The sequence below is a fragment of the Nyctibius grandis genome, chromosome 5 (genome assembly GCF_013368605.1).
Source record: "Nyctibius grandis isolate bNycGra1 chromosome 5, bNycGra1.pri, whole genome shotgun sequence".
Taxonomy (NCBI): Eukaryota; Metazoa; Chordata; class Aves; order Nyctibiiformes; family Nyctibiidae; genus Nyctibius; species Nyctibius grandis.
The window spans coordinates 72,679,919-72,697,519 of record NC_090662.1 but is presented as its reverse complement, the minus strand read 5'-3'; the positions used below and the strand labels follow the sequence as shown (position 1 = coordinate 72,697,519).

At 44.0% G+C, this 17,601-nt stretch overlaps 1 protein-coding gene across 1 annotated transcript in view; it reads left to right on the top strand.

Moving 5' to 3' along the window:
- CACNA2D4 (calcium voltage-gated channel auxiliary subunit alpha2delta 4) overlaps positions 1–17,601 on the top strand; it is a 131,784-nt gene that overhangs the window by 30,329 nt on the left and 83,854 nt on the right. The window contains exons 11-19 of the mRNA XM_068401022.1: positions 13–126; positions 1,221–1,299; positions 3,356–3,489; positions 5,230–5,247; positions 6,530–6,607; positions 7,936–8,016; positions 10,417–10,491; positions 11,918–12,004; positions 15,550–15,621. Coding sequence (XP_068257123.1) covers positions 13–126; positions 1,221–1,299; positions 3,356–3,489; positions 5,230–5,247; positions 6,530–6,607; positions 7,936–8,016; positions 10,417–10,491; positions 11,918–12,004; positions 15,550–15,621 — 738 coding nt within the window. The remainder of the gene's footprint in view (positions 1–12; positions 127–1,220; positions 1,300–3,355; positions 3,490–5,229; positions 5,248–6,529; positions 6,608–7,935; positions 8,017–10,416; positions 10,492–11,917; positions 12,005–15,549; positions 15,622–17,601) is intronic.

The window sequence follows — 17,601 nt, the reverse complement described above, 5'->3', positions numbered from 1 at the left end:
CTCTGTTTGTAGTTTAGAGACTCCGGTCAAGGAGGCTTGTGTAACCAAGCTATCATGCTGATCACAGACGGAGCAGTGGAGGATTATGAAGCTGTGTTTGAAAAATACAACTGGCCAGATCGGAAGGTTTGTCTGGGAAGTGATAAATAGAAAGAGTGAGGAAAGGTGCTATCCTCCTATGGTGGGAATAGAAGAGCATGAGCCAGGACAACAGGCAGAGCAGAGTAATCACATCCTCCCATACCTGCGTGCATCCAGCTGTAATCACAAAACAAAGCAGCCAGACAGGAGCCTGCTGTAGTGATTTTATAGGTGGTAGGATTAGAAATGGGTGTCTGTAGGTCAGTGTGGATTTTTTTTCATACACCTCATTTTCCAAAGGTGTGGGCAATCAAAACATTTTCCTGATAAGATGATAAAGACTGAGCTGAGTAATTTTGAATTAAAAAAAAAAAAAAACAAAACACTTATGTAAACAATTTTAATTGCATCCAGGACTATTTATAATTGGTCCTGTTTGGGAAAAGGTTTGACTATTACCAATTCTTATGGTAGGCAGGGGAGTGGCCCAGACAACCTCTCTAGGTGCCTTCCAGACATATTTACTTTGAAGTCTGTGATTACAGGCTTGTACTAGCAAGATCTGACTGTGAAAGTGGAACAGACTATGGCTCATTCTCGACCCTCCTGATTTATTTGTTTACCTCATTCCAGCTAGCAGCAATGCACAAAGGGAGAGTAGCAGCCTACTGAGAGGCCAGAGCATGAGGCTGTTAAAGCAGTTTATTTCAGGATCGGCTCTTTTGTTGTTGGTCAAACACAAGAGAAATGGTGAAGCTTTCTCTAAATGGTTCATGGTCAGCTGTTCCCCTGGGTAAAGGATTCCTGTGAGTTATAAACCTCTCTGCATGTGGTTGCTGAATGCCTGGCAGAGCTGCTATCATAAAATCAAACAGAATTTGCACTTCTGCCTTGTTATTCAGATGATCCTGGGTGCTACTTGGCTTTCTGAGCTTATTGTAATTGGAAACGAAATTCCAGCCCACAAAATGTGAAACAAATGGAGCAAGAGGTTCCTGTCTCTGTGTGAAAGCAGAGCTATTGCTCTGCACCACAAACAGGCATTCACACCAGTGTATAGCAGGATGACAAACCTCAGCCATTTGGATTTCGTGGCACATTACAGCCTAATTCTTCTATCTTTGTGTTCTTGTTCCCAGGTCCGGGTTTTCACTTACCTCATTGGACGGGAGGTCACTTTTGCCCCCAACGTGAAATGGATCGCCTGCAACAACAAAGGTGCTGTATGGGAATGGTTTCCCAACCCCCATCACACACGTCACACGTGGACTGCAGCCACTGGGTCCTGGACCCCTCTAAGGCTTCCCCACTACAGCTGAGGCCCATGAGCCCTTGGTTGGAAGACAACCTAAGGAAAAAGCAGACCCTGCTAGTCCACATGAAGTGTGCCTGTGTCCAACTAACACAAGTCCTCCATGCTGAGCCACCACATTTTCCTGTCACGGTGCCAAGGGACACTACGACTGAGATTCATGCTGGCTGTAGTCCACCTAAGTCCCTGTGCTTATTGTCCCCCAGTTGCTAGCTTTTGACAATCTGTCTAAAACTCTATCAGAAGGCCTGACATCTTTTGGCTGAGATGTAAAATGAGCACCTTTTCTTTACAAGATTTTACAGCATTTTTCACAAGGTCTGCACATTAACCCCCATAGCCTGGCCAAATTGTTTGTATGCCAGTGGCTTCACTGAGGTACCAGAATAGCTTGTTAATCCCACCCCAAAACCACTATTCTCTCTAGCTGGCATGAAATGGCATGAATGGGAAAATCCGTTTAGAGTAGATGAGTAACCTCTATGCATTTGGGGCCTGTTAAAAAGTCCAGTTAGCCCTATCAGAGTCTGCAAGGGTACAGGAAGAGAGGAAAAAATAAGTCTTCCCTGTTTGGGCATGACTTGGCCTCAGTGTGCCTGGAGACAGTCAGCAATGCTTGCTACATCAGTATCCTGCTTAAACAGGGAAAAGAAGGGAAGATTGAAGCGGAGGGCTGACTAGCTGAGAATATAGACTCTTTTCCTGTCTGAGCTCCATAGTCGCTCCAGCAGACTATGATGAAATGCCTGGGTGCATTTGTTACTGAAAATAATTGACAGACAAGAGTTGCTGGCCTGCAGAACTGTGAGCTGTGGATGTTCAAGGCTCAAATGTTCATCTATTAGCACTATGAATCACACATAACATTTTTAGGTTTTGTTGGATGAAACAAAAACCTGGCTTTCAGATTGCATATTTAGCCATAAGAATAGTGACAGGGAATTCACGGTGCTGTTGGTTCACCATAAAATGTGAGAATGGATCCTCCTGAATAACCAGAGAACAAAAATATGCTCTTTGCACTTGAATTCTCACTTATGAGACTTGAGATCTTCAGAAGGCTCACTGATTTTAGTTCTTGTTTCAGCACATTGTGTATCTCTTGTAGTCCTTGTTTTCAAGCACACTAAATCTGTTTCCACATCACAAAGCTTATCAGATCATGAGCCCTTTCACATAGCAGTGTTTTCCTAGTGATAACAAAAATTTTCCATCTATCTGACATACTCTGTTCTACACCAAGTACAACCAATCAGTTCCATGTGGTGAGAAGCAGGAGAAGAGTCCTTATGATGTTACACTATGTTAGCACTTATAACCAGTTAAGCAGCTAGTTTTGAGGACCTTTTGATAACTTGAGAACATTACTCCCCTGTACTCCTTGTTGTAGTGTTGGACTGTTATGGGTCCATCTGCAGGGACAAAGCTCTGGAAATAGGTTACTGGCACTTTTACGTTCTGCTTCCAATGGGTAGAAGGAAGTAGCGACCATACTTGGATGTAGGCAGGCTGAAGAACAGAGTGCTGGAAAAACTCTGGAAGAGAAGTTGGGAGTTTGCTCTCAATATAAAATTGGGCAGGGTAAGTGGGTAGCCTGGTGGAATATTTTGTTTGCATATATTTGGCCTTCAGGACCAAAGGCAGCCTGATTAGGGGACGGTTTTGCCTAAGACCCAAAGCAACATTTGACATCTGCTTGGCATGATTCTGGTTATATCAAGACTCTGGTCTTGAGCATCGGTCCAGTATTTTGAGAAGAACAGAGACAGTGCTTTGAAACTCTAGATTTCCACAGAAGCTTGTGGATGCAAGGCATGTCAAGGCACTTTTTGTAAAGAGCAGATAAACTGTCTGGGTAGATACAGTCTTTGACATCAGGTTTTCTAGCTTTGTATGGACAGTTGTTTAAAAATGCAGAGGATGTGTTAGCAGAGTGACTCACACCTCTGTTTCTCTGTGAAGGCTACTACACTCACATCTCCACGCTGGCAGACGTCCAGGAGAACGTGATGGAGTACCTGCATGTTCTCAGCCGTCCCATGGTCATCAACCACGACCATGACATTATTTGGACTGAAGCCTACATGGACAGTGCGGTAAGGACCTACAGCACAAGTCTTTAGTCAGCAAACAGTAGGACCTATGGGCCAAACTGGCAAAGGTCACTCAGCTAGTATGTTAGGCATATAACTTGTCCCAACTTATGTGTGTCAGAATCTAAATAAAGTCCTGAAATTTATGTAAAACCAGGAGCTGGCTGATTGATAGAAATTACCGGTGTCTGGCTCTGCTGAGACAGACAATATTCCTTATCTACTCACTCCTGGGGTTGAGATGTGTATGCAGACTCAGGTCTGAATCTGCAGTGACCCAGGCGCCCAGTACTAATCACACAGCACAGCATGACTTAAGTAGTGATTCTGTGAAAGCAGGTTACCTTCTAAAGGATTATTCACAGGAAAGATTATTTACAGCTCAGGATACAGGTCACAGAGATTTATTTCCTCCAGCCCAGTAGCAAACTGCATACTGCTTGCCACTCAAAGATACAGATCTCAGTTTGGGAAGCAGGCTCACTCTTTCGTTCCTTGAGCTAGCAAGACCTAACGTCACTGCAGCGGCCCTATGCTCAGCCCTGTGGGTAAAGGACACATCGCAAAGGACCAGACAGTCAACACTCCCAATGCCCCTTACTTTGTCTCAGGCCTGCCCTATGGGAAGACTTAAGACATTTGGACCATGAGCAGGTTCTATTACAGTGTTGTGTTGCCAAGGCAGCTTTGGAATACAAAGGAGTGAAGGGAAGGAGAAAGGAGTAGACCATCACTGAAGGAGCCTTCCCCTGCACTTTACGAAGTAGAAGGCATTCATCAGTCTCCTTATCCACCTCTTTTTACATTGCAGAAAGAGAAAGTTATGGTTCTTCTTTTGGGGGTCTCTGTGCTTTCAGGAAGATAGTTTTTTTTCCTACACTGGACTCTTCACCCCAGAGAAGTGTTTGCATAACTGCAACAGCTAGAGCTGACCAGAAGTCAGATTTCCCTCTTCCAGAAATAAACCTGAGATCTCAGGACTGTTTATACTATCTGAGGGGAAAAATTTTCTAGAAACATGGAGAATGTTTCCGTACACAATCCCACTGTGGGACTGAAGTTATTGGCTCTGGTCTGGCCAGCAGCAGCTTTAGGGTGTCTGCCACACCCTGGGGAGAACCCACAGTTTTGTGGTTTAAGATCCGCGGTGAGAAACCTGAACTCTGAGTTGGAGTAAAACTAGGGGTACTGAGCTTAGCTTTATAGCAGGAAATGTGGAAGTCCAGGTCACATATGGCAGAGCCTGATGCTGTATTCAGAGTCAAGACCACACAAATCCTATAAAATACTTCCAAGGTAGCCAGGCTTGCACCATCATGATGCATAGATGCTATACTCAGGAGACTCTTGTGAGAAGGGACCGTCCCCCACCTCTGTGCTGTGGCTGACCATTGAGGTTGCAGCCATGGCACACCAGCTCTGTGAGAGTGACATGGGGATGTTTTTTGCTGCAGGAGATGTGCGACATGGTACTTGAGTGTGCTAAGCAAAACCTCCAGAAATGCTACTTACTACCCAGCAAGTTTATTCTATTAGCAGGCGTGCCACCCCTGGCACTGGTGTATGGTGTCACACTTCCCAAGGCAGCCACAGGGATTTGTTTGCTGTGCTTTTTTTGCTGCATCTCTTTTCTTACCTCTTGGCTTGGCTTGACATTCTCTTCCTCTGCCCCAACCTCTCCCATCTTTGATTCATTCCTCCATTCATGTATTCATTCATCTGTTCATCCGTGTCTCTCACTAGCTGCCACAGTCTGAGGAGGTAACTGCACCCCTGTGTTTTGTGAGCGTGCTGTTTCCCTTGTGCCAGTTGGTGTGTCAGTGCCAGTGCTCACAGCCACAGCTGGCCTGTACATCTGGAGGGGGGTGGGTCCTGAAGCACTGAAGGAGCCCTCTTACGCTGGCAAGAAGAGGCAAGAAAATGCTGGATGTACTGGAGAACTGTGCTGTGCTGTTGGTTCAGAGTAGGTAGGGGTGTCTGTGTTGTGCAGTAGCTTAGTTCACTGGATCTTTTTTTTTCCATATGTCCAGTAAGTGCTGGAGAAGTTTACTTGCTGTGTGTCAGTGTGAGTGTTGCTGTGAATGGGAAGTTTCCATAACGAATCATCCAGACCAGTAACTCAAGAAACCAGGCTCAAATCTCCATCAAGTGACTGTATAGATTATTGACTGGCTCCTTTGTGGCTCCCAGCATGTATAGTAACAGACACAGGAGGTCATTTCTTGCCTTGCTACTTACTTGACCAAATGAGAAATGGAAGGAGGATGCTACTGGCATCTAAGGATTAGGTCCTTTTGATAGCTAGGCATGTTTGAGAGACTCCTTTGCATGTGTCTTGCCCGTTTTACCTCCTTTCGTGTGTGTTTTTAGAGCATCTGTCTTCTGCAGGACTGGGAGCATCTGTTATCCCATTACACATGCATGTCCTATATCCCCTGTAGAGATAGCTCACCATGTTGTATCTGTTTGGATCATGATTTTGTCCCTGGTTTTCCTAAGCTTAGATGCTTGGGTAACAAGTATATATAAGCAGGCTTTGTGTGTATTTGTGCCTTTTAAATATTTGCCTGTGGTGTTTCTCATTTGTGATATTCATGTGTTTACAATATAGATGATATATTGTTTGTGATTTTGCTCTTATTTGTGTTGCTTTTCTCTGTTTTGTGCTCCTTGTGTTGGTGGTTTTTACACTTGTTGCATAAGTGCTCATGTCTACACTCCCAATGTGCGGTGGGTATAAATTGTGCCACTTGCTTCTACAGGTTCCTGTCTCTTCATTAAAACAGCTCTTTAATTTCTCCTGCTTCAACACATTTCACTGGCTTTCATCCCATCCTCATCACCCCACATAAGCAAGCATCCATCCCACGATCCTCTTGGATACAAAGTATTGAAAAATGCTGCCATTTAGAAGGGTGTGGGAGGCAAAGAGGTGGCTAATTGTAATCAACATCTGGAGTCCTTGGGAATTCCAGTGCCTTCCGTTCGGGTTATCATCTGCGGTATTGCATTTGCTAACACACGGCTTATTGTTCTGTGGCAGCTCTTTGCATCTCAGGCTCAAAGTCTGTTGCTCATGACAACAGTGGCTATGCCAGTCTTCAGCAAAAAGAATGAGACGGTGAGTGCAACGAAGGCTTTGCTCTCCTTCCAGCCACAGAGGTGAAATGATGCAGCGGGCTTTTGCGGGGTTTTAAAGCCAATGAGTCTCTGAAAGAAAAGCCAGCCATTAGGGACTGCGGTAGACCTCTGGCAGGATGTGCAACTGATAATTTATCTGTCAAAATGGTAGTCTGTCATTTCATCTGAATGCTATTTCTTCAAAATACCCCTTAAATGTGACACTTCTCCCTGTTTTATCCCTTCCATTTTCAAACTGAGCCTAATTCCTAGACCCATAAATTTTCAGACTGGAAAAGATCATTACCTTGTCTAGTCTGTGCATTTTATTGCAGACCTTTACATTTCATACAGATGGTCCTTCATGAGTCCAATAACCTGTGTTTGGCAAAAGTGTCATTGAAGAAAGGCATCCAGCCCTGAGCTCTCCATTGTGGTTTCTCACTCCCTGTTAAAAACTGGTGTCTAAATTCCCCTTTCAATTTATCTGGCCTCAACTTCCTGTCATAATGGCTTTCTATGCTAGATTAAGAAGCCTGTACTCTCTGGTATCTTCCCCTGGGAAGCATCTTCTACACCACAATAAAGTCAAACCCGTCTATCTTTTGACAAGAGAAAAAGGTTGAACAATTTAGATGTCTTTGATAAGGGTGTTTCCTCCGGGTTTTGAAACCCTTTAGACACTGTTTTCTGTACCATTTCTGGTTTCTCAGCACAGCACCCTTTTTAAATGGCAGATGATACCTCACCATTGCTGTACAAGACACAAACTCTTCATTTAGATCCTACAAACAATTTGCCTTCTCCACCTGAGGCTGGCCTTAACCTGTATTAGCACAGCACTACAGTGGGAGCCTGTGTGTCATTTTTCCACCATGCTCCCCAGATGTCTATTAAACACTAGTTCCCCATTTCATGGGGATTTCCTGCATTCCTTTTTCCTAGGTTAACAGTTTTGTATTTGGTGTTTGGTTTAGTTGGCCCAAGTTATCAACCGATCCATGTTATTTTGCATGATTACCTTGCTCTTACTGTTATTTACACATAATGAATGCAGGGTTTTGTCCTCAAAATTTTTTTCAGTGATTTGATGTTACTTCTGAATCATAGTAAAAAATACTGACTAGTATTGGGTAGAAATACTCCTCTCGATAAACACTAGAGCAACCCCTTCAGACTTTTTGAGGTACGTTAGTTGGTTTCGAATGAACGTATTAACACAAGTCTAGAGAGGATACATGAGAGACTAGTAGGAAGGCAGTAATGTGAATTCAGGTAGAAAGCTAGCCAGGTTTTGCTTCTGAAAATGGATTCTCCTTTGTTTTTAAGCGATCTCATGGCATTCTCCTGGGTGTGGTGGGCTCTGATGTACCACTGAGGGAGTTGTTAAAACTTGCTCCACGGTATAAGGTAAGACTTAGATAATGCAATTCATTATTTTTCACAGCAAAGTCACTAGTCATTCTTCCACGGGCATGACTGAAAAATAATTCCTCTGCCTGTAGGAAGAACTACGAGCATAAAGCAAGAGATGTTGGATGTGGTGATGTGTGGTCTCTATATAGCACATGGGAAATCATTCACTACTAGAAGTTCTTAGGCTGCTTCAGAAACACAAGGACTGGATGATCCAGTAGATTGGCAACAGGTCATGGATCCTTTGCATCTTGATGGTCACCAATCTCAATCCCTCAGAGACGATATGAATCTAACAGCCTATCTCAGAAGAGTTAAAGTTTTGTATCCGGTTCTCAGTGGACAAAAGCTGACATGCCAGCTGGCAAAAAAATTAACTAGTTTCACTGTCAATATTCTTAGCAGAAAAGCTGAGGACTGAATGGACTATGGAGAGGCAACTTTTCTGTCATGCCTAGACATTCCTTTCTCCAGATCAGTATGAAGATTTCTCAGCAGGACAGTGTACAGGACTCTCACTTGCTTGTGCTGTGCCTAGATAGAGTACTTTCCTTTCTCCAGAATTGTTAGTCCAACAACCTTCCATTAGCTCTGTGTTTAATATATCTAAAAAAATATATGTTCATCCATAGGAAAGCACCCCAGAGACGCACTGGTTAGTTTCTGCTGTAAATTCTGTGCAGTGACCTTTTGTTTGGTCTGCACACCAGGAAATCTGAGGATCACCAAGAAATCAGGCAACTTGAGCCATCAATTCAAGTTTCCAGTTTCTCTTAAATAACTATCAGGCAACTACTACCAGTTAGGCAGTTGTCCAAAATCTGATTGCTGAAGACTCACAGGACTGAAAGTGCTGTCAGAAGATAAGAATTTGTGTGGCGCCTCCAGACAGGGGTGCAGGGCAGATTGTTCACATGCAGCTGTAGGAAATGATCCTTCAGGCAACCCAGGAACTATGAGTGTTGGGGTGCATGCATCCAGCAGGGTGTGGGTCTGGGGGAACCTTGTCTAGGAGCTTCAATTTTTAAATACATTTATTTCATCTATAAAACTAATACCTTTTCACCTGCCTCCCTCCACGTCACTCAAAGGCCATGTGTTATAATAATCTTTCTTCTGGGCCAAGGAGGGACACTGGTCTTTCCTCCAAGCAGTGCCAAGGAAGGAGGGAAAATTATTTGAAGGATTTCTTTACATTAGAGGCAGGACACAACTTTCCGAAGCTCTTGCAACTCCAGACCAGTTTGGAAACCTAGGATCCTCAACTTGAATCCCCTGGCATACAGGTTACAAAGGATCAGTTCCAGAGTTACAGCCCTTTAGAGCTCATATATTTATGATTGTACTTACTGGGCTGGGAAATTTCAGCTTTAATAGGCCAACAGGGAAGTTTGCTGTAGTTCTGATCCAGTGTCTTGGATTCGTTCTTGCCACACTGAGCTGAGCTCAATGTGCGTTGCAAAAAAACTGTTTCATGCAGAGAGAGTCCAAAGTTTTGACCTGGGATGTGTGAAATAAAGAATTCATTCCCTCCAAAAAGCACAGACGGATTGTAAATTACTTACCTCCCCACTTCCCTATTGTTATCCCTCCAGGATTGTCTCTATAGGAATATAAAGTTGCAACATTTTTTTGAAGATAGAAACCTTAGCCATTCTTGTTTTTGTTGAGATACCTCTTGTTTTGGCAAGTTTTTAGCAACTCAGGGTTTAGCTGGAATTTGTATTATATACGGGCTTGATCTGAGTAATTCCTCTCTCAGAAACCTTTTGCAGATCAGGACAGCCAGTGTCTGCTCTTGTTAGATTATGCTATTCCTTAAAAAGCATTTTAAGACTACGGGTTTGTACAATTGGCCTAGGCTAGGTCTGGTCTTGCCGACACTAAAACATAATACAGAGCTCCTCTGAAGACCAACCTGCTTTCCAGGGAAGCCATCTGTGAGATTCATACTCACCTGTTCATTCACTGCTGTGCATGTGTAGTGATGGGCATACAGACGTGTCACCGCTGTTTCTGTACCATTTACGACATTCTCCATCATTGCCCGTTTTATGTGCGACACTGGTCTGCCTGCTGTGGAGAGCTTATTCTGCCTCTGGGTGGTAATTGTCCACGAGGACAATCGACTCTAGGAGGGCATCTTTTTCTGAATGTGTACACAAATCAACTACCTGCTCATCCTTTTGTGCATCCAAGGATAGTCAGCCTGCTCAGACAGAGCAGCCAGAGTACCGGAGATAAACAGTTTGGGGTGGACCGTATTTTCTGCTGGTCACTATCTTTAAAAGGAAAATATTTCTGAATATTGGTGGTGCCAGAGTGTCAGTGGCACCCATTACACAGCAATGTTTCTAGCTAAAGCACTAATTATTCTAATGCTTTTTTCTCCAGCTGGGTGTCCATGGGTATGCCTTTCTGAACACCAACAACGGTTACATCCTTTCACACCCAGACCTCCGTCCTTTGGTATGTATAGCTGTGAATTTGAGAACCTCTGCTTACTTGGAAACAGTGACTTTCAGGGATGCCTCTGATTTCTTGTATTTTATTGAGCTGTGAAGACTAGCAGGCTCTGATATATAGGCACCCAGGAGCATGAGGGACAGAGAAATCAATTCCACATGCATAGATATATATATGCACACAAAAGTGCATGAAGTGTAAGGTACCCTGCCTGTCTGTTCTCCATAAGAATGCACATGGAGGCTGTATTTGTGTGCACTTGCTCTACTGTGGGTGCACATGTATCTGCATTCATGCAAGGTGTCACTGCTGGTCTGAAGAAACAATTCCACTCGCTCGGGTGTATCTTCTACAAGAAGACTCAGCATGAGTAGTACCCCAGTAATAGCTACCCAGCAGCTGTAGTGTTGGACATTTTTGGAATCTGAGGCTAGCAGAGTCCAGTACCACAAATCTTAGTAACATGGTAAGTCAGAGACAATTTAGAGACCAGAAGGCTGCAAAGACCTTCTGAGACTTGAGGGAGTGGACACAAGGACAATATTTCTCCATCATGGTGCCACACGGAGCTCCAGACCGCACATCTCCGCAAACACACGGCTGGCCTTGTTACCCAGACACCCAGGCACACAATGATTTTACATTTCATGCACGTTGCTGTCTGCACAAATTTACCTGCATGCAGCTATAAGTGTTAGTGTGGTTACTGGCAAGAGAAAGTGCCACCACAGGGCTTCACACTGGCTGTCTTCAAAAAGGCAGCTTTGCACAGGGAGACCACAGGCACGGGTAGTTACTTCACTATGTGAAGAGAAGGGACACACTGTGTGTCCAGGATGGGGCAAGGCAAAGCTAGGCAAGGGCACTGCTTTATCCTCCACCTGAAATTGGCCTCTCTTAGTCTGCTTCACACCTTTTCTTTCACCTGAAAGATTACAGGGAAATAGCTCTCTTGCATCAGTTAGCCCTAGGTGAAAAGCTTACATTTCTGTCAGTGGAACCAAAGCCTAATTCCTATCAGAAAAGATCTCACACTGGTGTTATAGTGTTAATGGGATTACACACTCAGTTGTGGGAAAAAAATTATTTCCTGGAGGCAAGTGTATTGTACTGATCTATTTAGAAGAATATTCTCACAAAGGAGGCTGTAGCCTTTACCTGCAAATTTATCTGTGTTCCTGTTTGTCCCTTGCTCCTTGAACAGCCTCCTGCTTGAACTGTTCTAGCCCCACACTGCCTGCTTAAAGAAATACATGGCATGGGACTGAGAAGGCACTTGCACCCAAATGCTGCCTTCCTAGTCAGAGAATAAATGGGGCACCCCTGTTTTTCAAATTACATATCAATTCTTACAGGGTTAGTTTAGGAAGTTATCTAGCCACTTACTTGGTTTGTTTAGTTTTGTTTTGCTTTTTTTAATGAACACCAGTATAAAGAAGGAAAGAAACTGAAGCCTAAGCCGAACTACAACAGCGTAGATCTCTCAGAAGTGGAATGGGAAGACCAGGATGAAATAGTGAGTACCAGAAAGTGACTTTAGCCTTTTTTGTAGCTCCTGCTTTCTTTCTATTACTTTGTGTGCCCGTATGGAAGGGGCGGGGGAGCAGCAGGCAGCAGGCATTTCTGTTTTCTTCTGTGCCTGACTGGCCCTGACTAAGCGAGGCTGGTAGTCTACAAGCGGACAAGAATGATGCTCCTCTACAAAGTGCTTGTCTTCCTTCCCAGTATGAGTTTTCCTTCCCATGGAACAGGGAGGGAAAGCGCTGGCAGGAGGAAGGATGCACTTTGAAGGGTGCTCCCGGGAGCTAGTCTGTGTGTACATGGCCCAAATGCTGCCTTAATACAAAGCCGAGATAGCTTAGGAGTATGGCGGTGTCCCATGATGTTGCCCATACATGTAATATGTGAGATGTAGCTGAAGCCACTCAACTGATGAGATCTGCAACAAGGCAGAAAGTGCATTCAAAAAGAGACTAAAGCTTGCAGTCACTATTAATAGCAAACAAAGAGGATAAGGGACTTACTCGAGAAAAACAAGTTTCCAGAAACTACCTTATTGCACAGGTGGGGAGGCACTGAAAACAACAGCTGATCAGAGGGAAAAGATGAGAAAATACCTTTTCTACTATCTTTCAAGCAAAATTATTAAAAAGTGATAAACCAGAAGCAGTATGCACCTCAACGGCTGCACATTGCCGCATTGCACAACTAGGAACCCAGATATAACGAGAAGGTAGAGAGGTTTCTCTCTGGTTTTCTTTTACTCAGACGAATTAGGAGAGAATAGATACTTAAGTTACTAAGATAAGAACTGAATTTGGAGTAAGACAGAATTAGCTGTGGGACACATGCTTCTGGATTACAGGGGAGACTGCTGAGATAAACGGATCTGATGCTATAGATATCCACTTAAACAGGTAGGACAAACAAACTACCCAGCAAGAGGATCAAAGTAGCTACTGTCACTAGTGCAGGCTAAGTACAAAGGGCCACACCAAAGGAACTTGGGAAGTGGAAGAGTGGCAAATTGAGAATGGAAACACAACAGGACTGGGTGTGAAACATGGAAAGGAAGACAAAAATAAGAGGCTTTACATGCAGTGGAACCACCAAGATGCAGGTTGCCAATGCCTTTGCATGGGTTCACTTCTAGGAGCTATGCTCCCATTGTAGTTTTCTCTCTCACTGAGGCCACTTTTAGAGCTGCTCCTCTTTACTCAGTTTGCTATTTTAGAAAAAAAATTCCAGAAAATTAGAGGACTTTGCTTTTCTGTCATATCTATTTGTCTAGCAGGTTCCTGTCTGACCAAATAACATTGATACTTGAAAGTAAATATGATGCAAAGTGTAAGGTTTCTGTCTGTAGGTAATCAGAGTAAAACTATCCAGTGGAAAAAAAAAAGTCAAAAGAGGCATGAAAAACAAAGCCACTTTGTGTTCCTGTACTGCATCTTTCAGAAGAAGGAAAGGTTGCAGTCACTGAGGGTACAGAGACATTCGGTGACGCGAATGATATCTGCAGTGTGACTTCAGCCAGTTTAGAGACTCTCGAGATACACCCACTGCAGCAGAAAGCTGACAACATTTCAACACTCAGATTTGCAGCTATGGTATTAGATCAATGACAGACTCAACATCAGTTGCAGCATAATCTCAGCAACACTGCTAAGCAGCAAATTCAGACTGGAAAAATATGCCTAAGTGCTAATGGTGTATAATACAGCCAGCTGCTAAAAAGAAATCCGGGGGAGGGAAGACGGCACTGTCTGGGAAATACCAACTGATGCACAACAGTACTATCTGCCGCTAGGCAGCAAGGAAGTTTGGGCTTGCTTGTAAAGCAACACAGGGATATTCTCAGTGTGAGGGGAAAATGGAAGGGTCAAGAGATCCTCTGCAGCAGTCTAGGAGCTGTCACCCCAACAGATTTTTTTTCAGCCTTGACAGAACCACTGAAGAAGAAATTAGTCTGCAAAGATGTTGAAACTGAGTGGCAAAATGCCCTGATGTTGTAAGACCCCTCAGGTGAACTGCATGTCTGTGTTGGTTTGAAACCACACAAGCAGACAGGGGAAAGAAGTCAGCAGTGCTCGTTATCAGTCATGGGGACGGCACAGACTCATTGCCCTGGAGCAGAAGAGTTTGCTGTTTGGGGTGTCGGGAACAAGAGCTTCAGCATGCACCAGAGCACCCCTCTATCCAAACTCTGCTACACATTTTTCAAAGTGGAGGCCAGGTGTTGCCAGAAGTGTCCTGCCAAAAAAGAACTGAGCATTATGGGGGCTCCCAGACACCAGGACTGTAATTGACTTCTCAAAACCGGGGAAACTATTGTGGAAGAAGCAGCAAGCCTGGACTGTGGCACCAACCTACAGCCACTGTCCTCTGGGGGCTGGGCACAGGACAAGTAGCCTGCCTGCAGACTAGCTGGAGTTGAGGAGATCCAGGGAGATCTCAAATATCCACTGATTTACTTCTCTGCCTTACAGGGCAATGAAAGATGCCTGACATTCAAGAAGATATGGTTAAAACAACAATATCTGAACCAAACCCAGAACCCATAGCAAATGCTGCAGGCTGTCAGATCAGAACAGAGAGTATGCCGTGGCTCTGGCAGGAGGTCAAAAACTCTTAGCCAAAAAGGAGTAATAATACTAGTCAGTGTTTTGATTTCCAAGATGTGGGCCTTGAGAAACACAAGCTTTATACTCTAGGTCTGTAAATAACCCACATCAAACAGCCATAATAAACAAAACTGTGGCCTTGTAAAGCAAATGCTGTTTGAGACTGGCCAGCACCTGAATGGAAGCCTGTCTCTGAAAGTAAGGAAGCAATTTGTGTGAATGAATAAGATACTTCCTACCTTTTTTTCTATCCAGGCTGAAGCAATAGACTGATATGCTCTGGCAGGCTGGACCTAAAGTCAAAGCCTCTGCACTTGTGGAAAAATTCCCTGGCTCTTTCTTGAAAGAAGCTGGGAGTCACTGTGAAAATTACATTTCACCTTTGGAACCTGGATTGAATAAAGCGGTCTTCTCGCTGCCTACCCTGCTATCATACAGTCTTGCTTTGCTGTGTTAAACAGCTGCTTTGCTGCACCTCAGAAGTGGTGCTGAATATAGCCTATAATTTATAAATCAGTTTAAAAAAATGTCAAAGAGCTTTGGAATCGGTCTCGGGGAGTTAGTGGGTTTCTCGGGTGTCTCCTCTTCCAGGCTCTCAAAGCACTGTGCTAATGACTTTCTGGCTGCCAAAGGGTGAAGTTTGAAATTTGGACTGGCAATTTCATAGATTCTAGATCCTTTCTTTTTGCTAAAAACACATATCAACAAGCTTTCAGCATAAGCCATTATTATTCTGTGTCACTTGCCAGCCTGACTGAACAAGGATCCTGACCACTGAGAACAGGTTTTCAGTTTAAAAGAAGCAAGAAAGAGCTGGGGGAATGGTACCTACAGTCACTCTTTTCTGCCAGTCCCTTTATGTTAATGACAGCGTCTCTATTAATTCCTGTCCTGCCCTGCCTGGAGACACTAATACTAATCTTGTTCACCTCTGCAGCTGAGAACTGCCATGATCAATGGGGAAACAGGCTACCTCTCTATGGATGTGAAGGTCCCTGTGGATAAAGGGGTAAGAAATCATCTTTCTGTTCAGGTCACATGGGGAAGGGGATGGGAAATGGGTGCTGAAGAACCACAAAGGATGTGGTTTTAATGCTCAGCATTTCTGAGTGTGAGGATTTTATTGTTTCACAACATACATAACATGTGCTAAAGACATAAACCAGAGCATCGTTAGAAGCGCTCTTTATACCTACTGACATTCTGCTCTTATAAAGGTATTGGAAATGCCTCACAGCTCCCTGCCTTGTCCAGGCAAAGCCAAAAAGCATGTTGATCATTGTTTATAGGGCTGTGAAATGAATCTGAGATCTTCAAGAGTTTAGAATGGGGAAGACTATGCTGAGCTGACATAGACAGAAAGAGGTTTGGAGATGTCACGGTTTAAAGCTGGGCCGGCTATTAAACCTATGGCAGATGCTCTCTGTTAACCCTCCCCCCCCCGCAAAGGGAAAGGGAAAAGGGAGAGAGGCTTCCGGGTTGGAAAGTTAAAACAGTTTTAATAAACTATAATAATGGAAAAGAGTATAATAACAATAATAGAAATAATCAAATATATACAAATATATATACAAAACCAAGATTGAGCTCCCCTGAAGTCAGCCACGTCACCACCGGCACTGCAGGGCAGGCTCCGGGAAGGCCCAGGCTGGGCCTAGCGACGGTCGAGAGCTGGATTCAGGGATGCACGGATCGGGATTGGGGGCAGCAGGAAAACAGACGGAGTCCTCCTTGGACACCGGCCATAGCAGAAAGAGAGTGAGACCCTCGTGATCCCCCGCTTTATACCGAGAATGATGTGTATGGGATGGAATACCCTCGTTGGTCAATTTTGGGTCACCTGCCCTGTCTGCTCCTCCCTGCAGCTGCGACCCCCCCTTCGGCTCTTCACTCGTAAGCAGTGAGGAATTCAGCAGTGACCTTGGTTTCTCTAAGAACAAGTACAGCAAGAGCCTTTCTGCACAACATCCCTACCGGTGCCTCAGCGACAACTACAAACTTCGAGCGTTATCAGTCCTGGAAGCAGACACTGTCTGCAAAGCATGCAGTTAGTTTCAGAAAGTGCAGTTACTTAGAGGAGACTTAGCTGAAAGTAAAAATCACTGAAAGGAAAATCGGCCTGGTTTAGGCCAAACCAGGACAGGAGACTAGTTTGCGACTCCCTTTCTCTACCCAAAAACACTCACGAAAATTTTGTCCCTCACTCTGTCAGAATGTGATTTCCTTTATTCAGGTCCGGGATTAAATTTCTATGCAAATATTTACAGACGTTTTACGAAAAGTCCTAGTGAAATAGAGACATTTGAATATTCCCTACCAGCTCTAATGTAGGGCTATACATCTTCCCTTGGAATCAGTGCAAAATTATCTTGTACATATATGTTCACTGGTACTTTTTCATTCAAGTTTATTTAACTCTCCTAAAGATTTTGGCTTCCATCATTTCCTGTTAGGAAGTATTCCAGAGTCCTGCAAGTTACACTGCCCAGAAGTCTTCCATATTTCAGGAAAATTTTCCATCTTTTATAGACAGCATTTTTTTTCAGCAATCAGGCTGGCTGAACTGCTCCCATGCTAAGCTACAGGCAGCACCAGTTCCAATAAACCAACTGCTCACAGCCACTGCTGAAATGATGCCATTTCCTAATGAAGACACCCCTCCATTTCCTCGAAATGTTGTACTGCTAGATCTTGCAACTAAACTCCCTTTCCCTATTCTTGGTGTTTGCAGCTATCAGGTACCTGCCAATGGCTTTGCCATTCCTCTCCTGGGCATTGTCAACACCTGCATTTGAAGTACTTGCACACTTTTCAGTCCAAGCAGTTCAGCAATTATTTTTGTCCCCTTTGTCTCTTGTATCATTTCTAGTACACAAGTACCAGGGCTTCACTGAATTATTTGAGCACTGTTTCCCTGTTGCTCTGTAGAGAGCATCTATTCTCTGCAATAGGATATTTCTGAATAGGGAGCCCCAAATCTCCTTTCTGC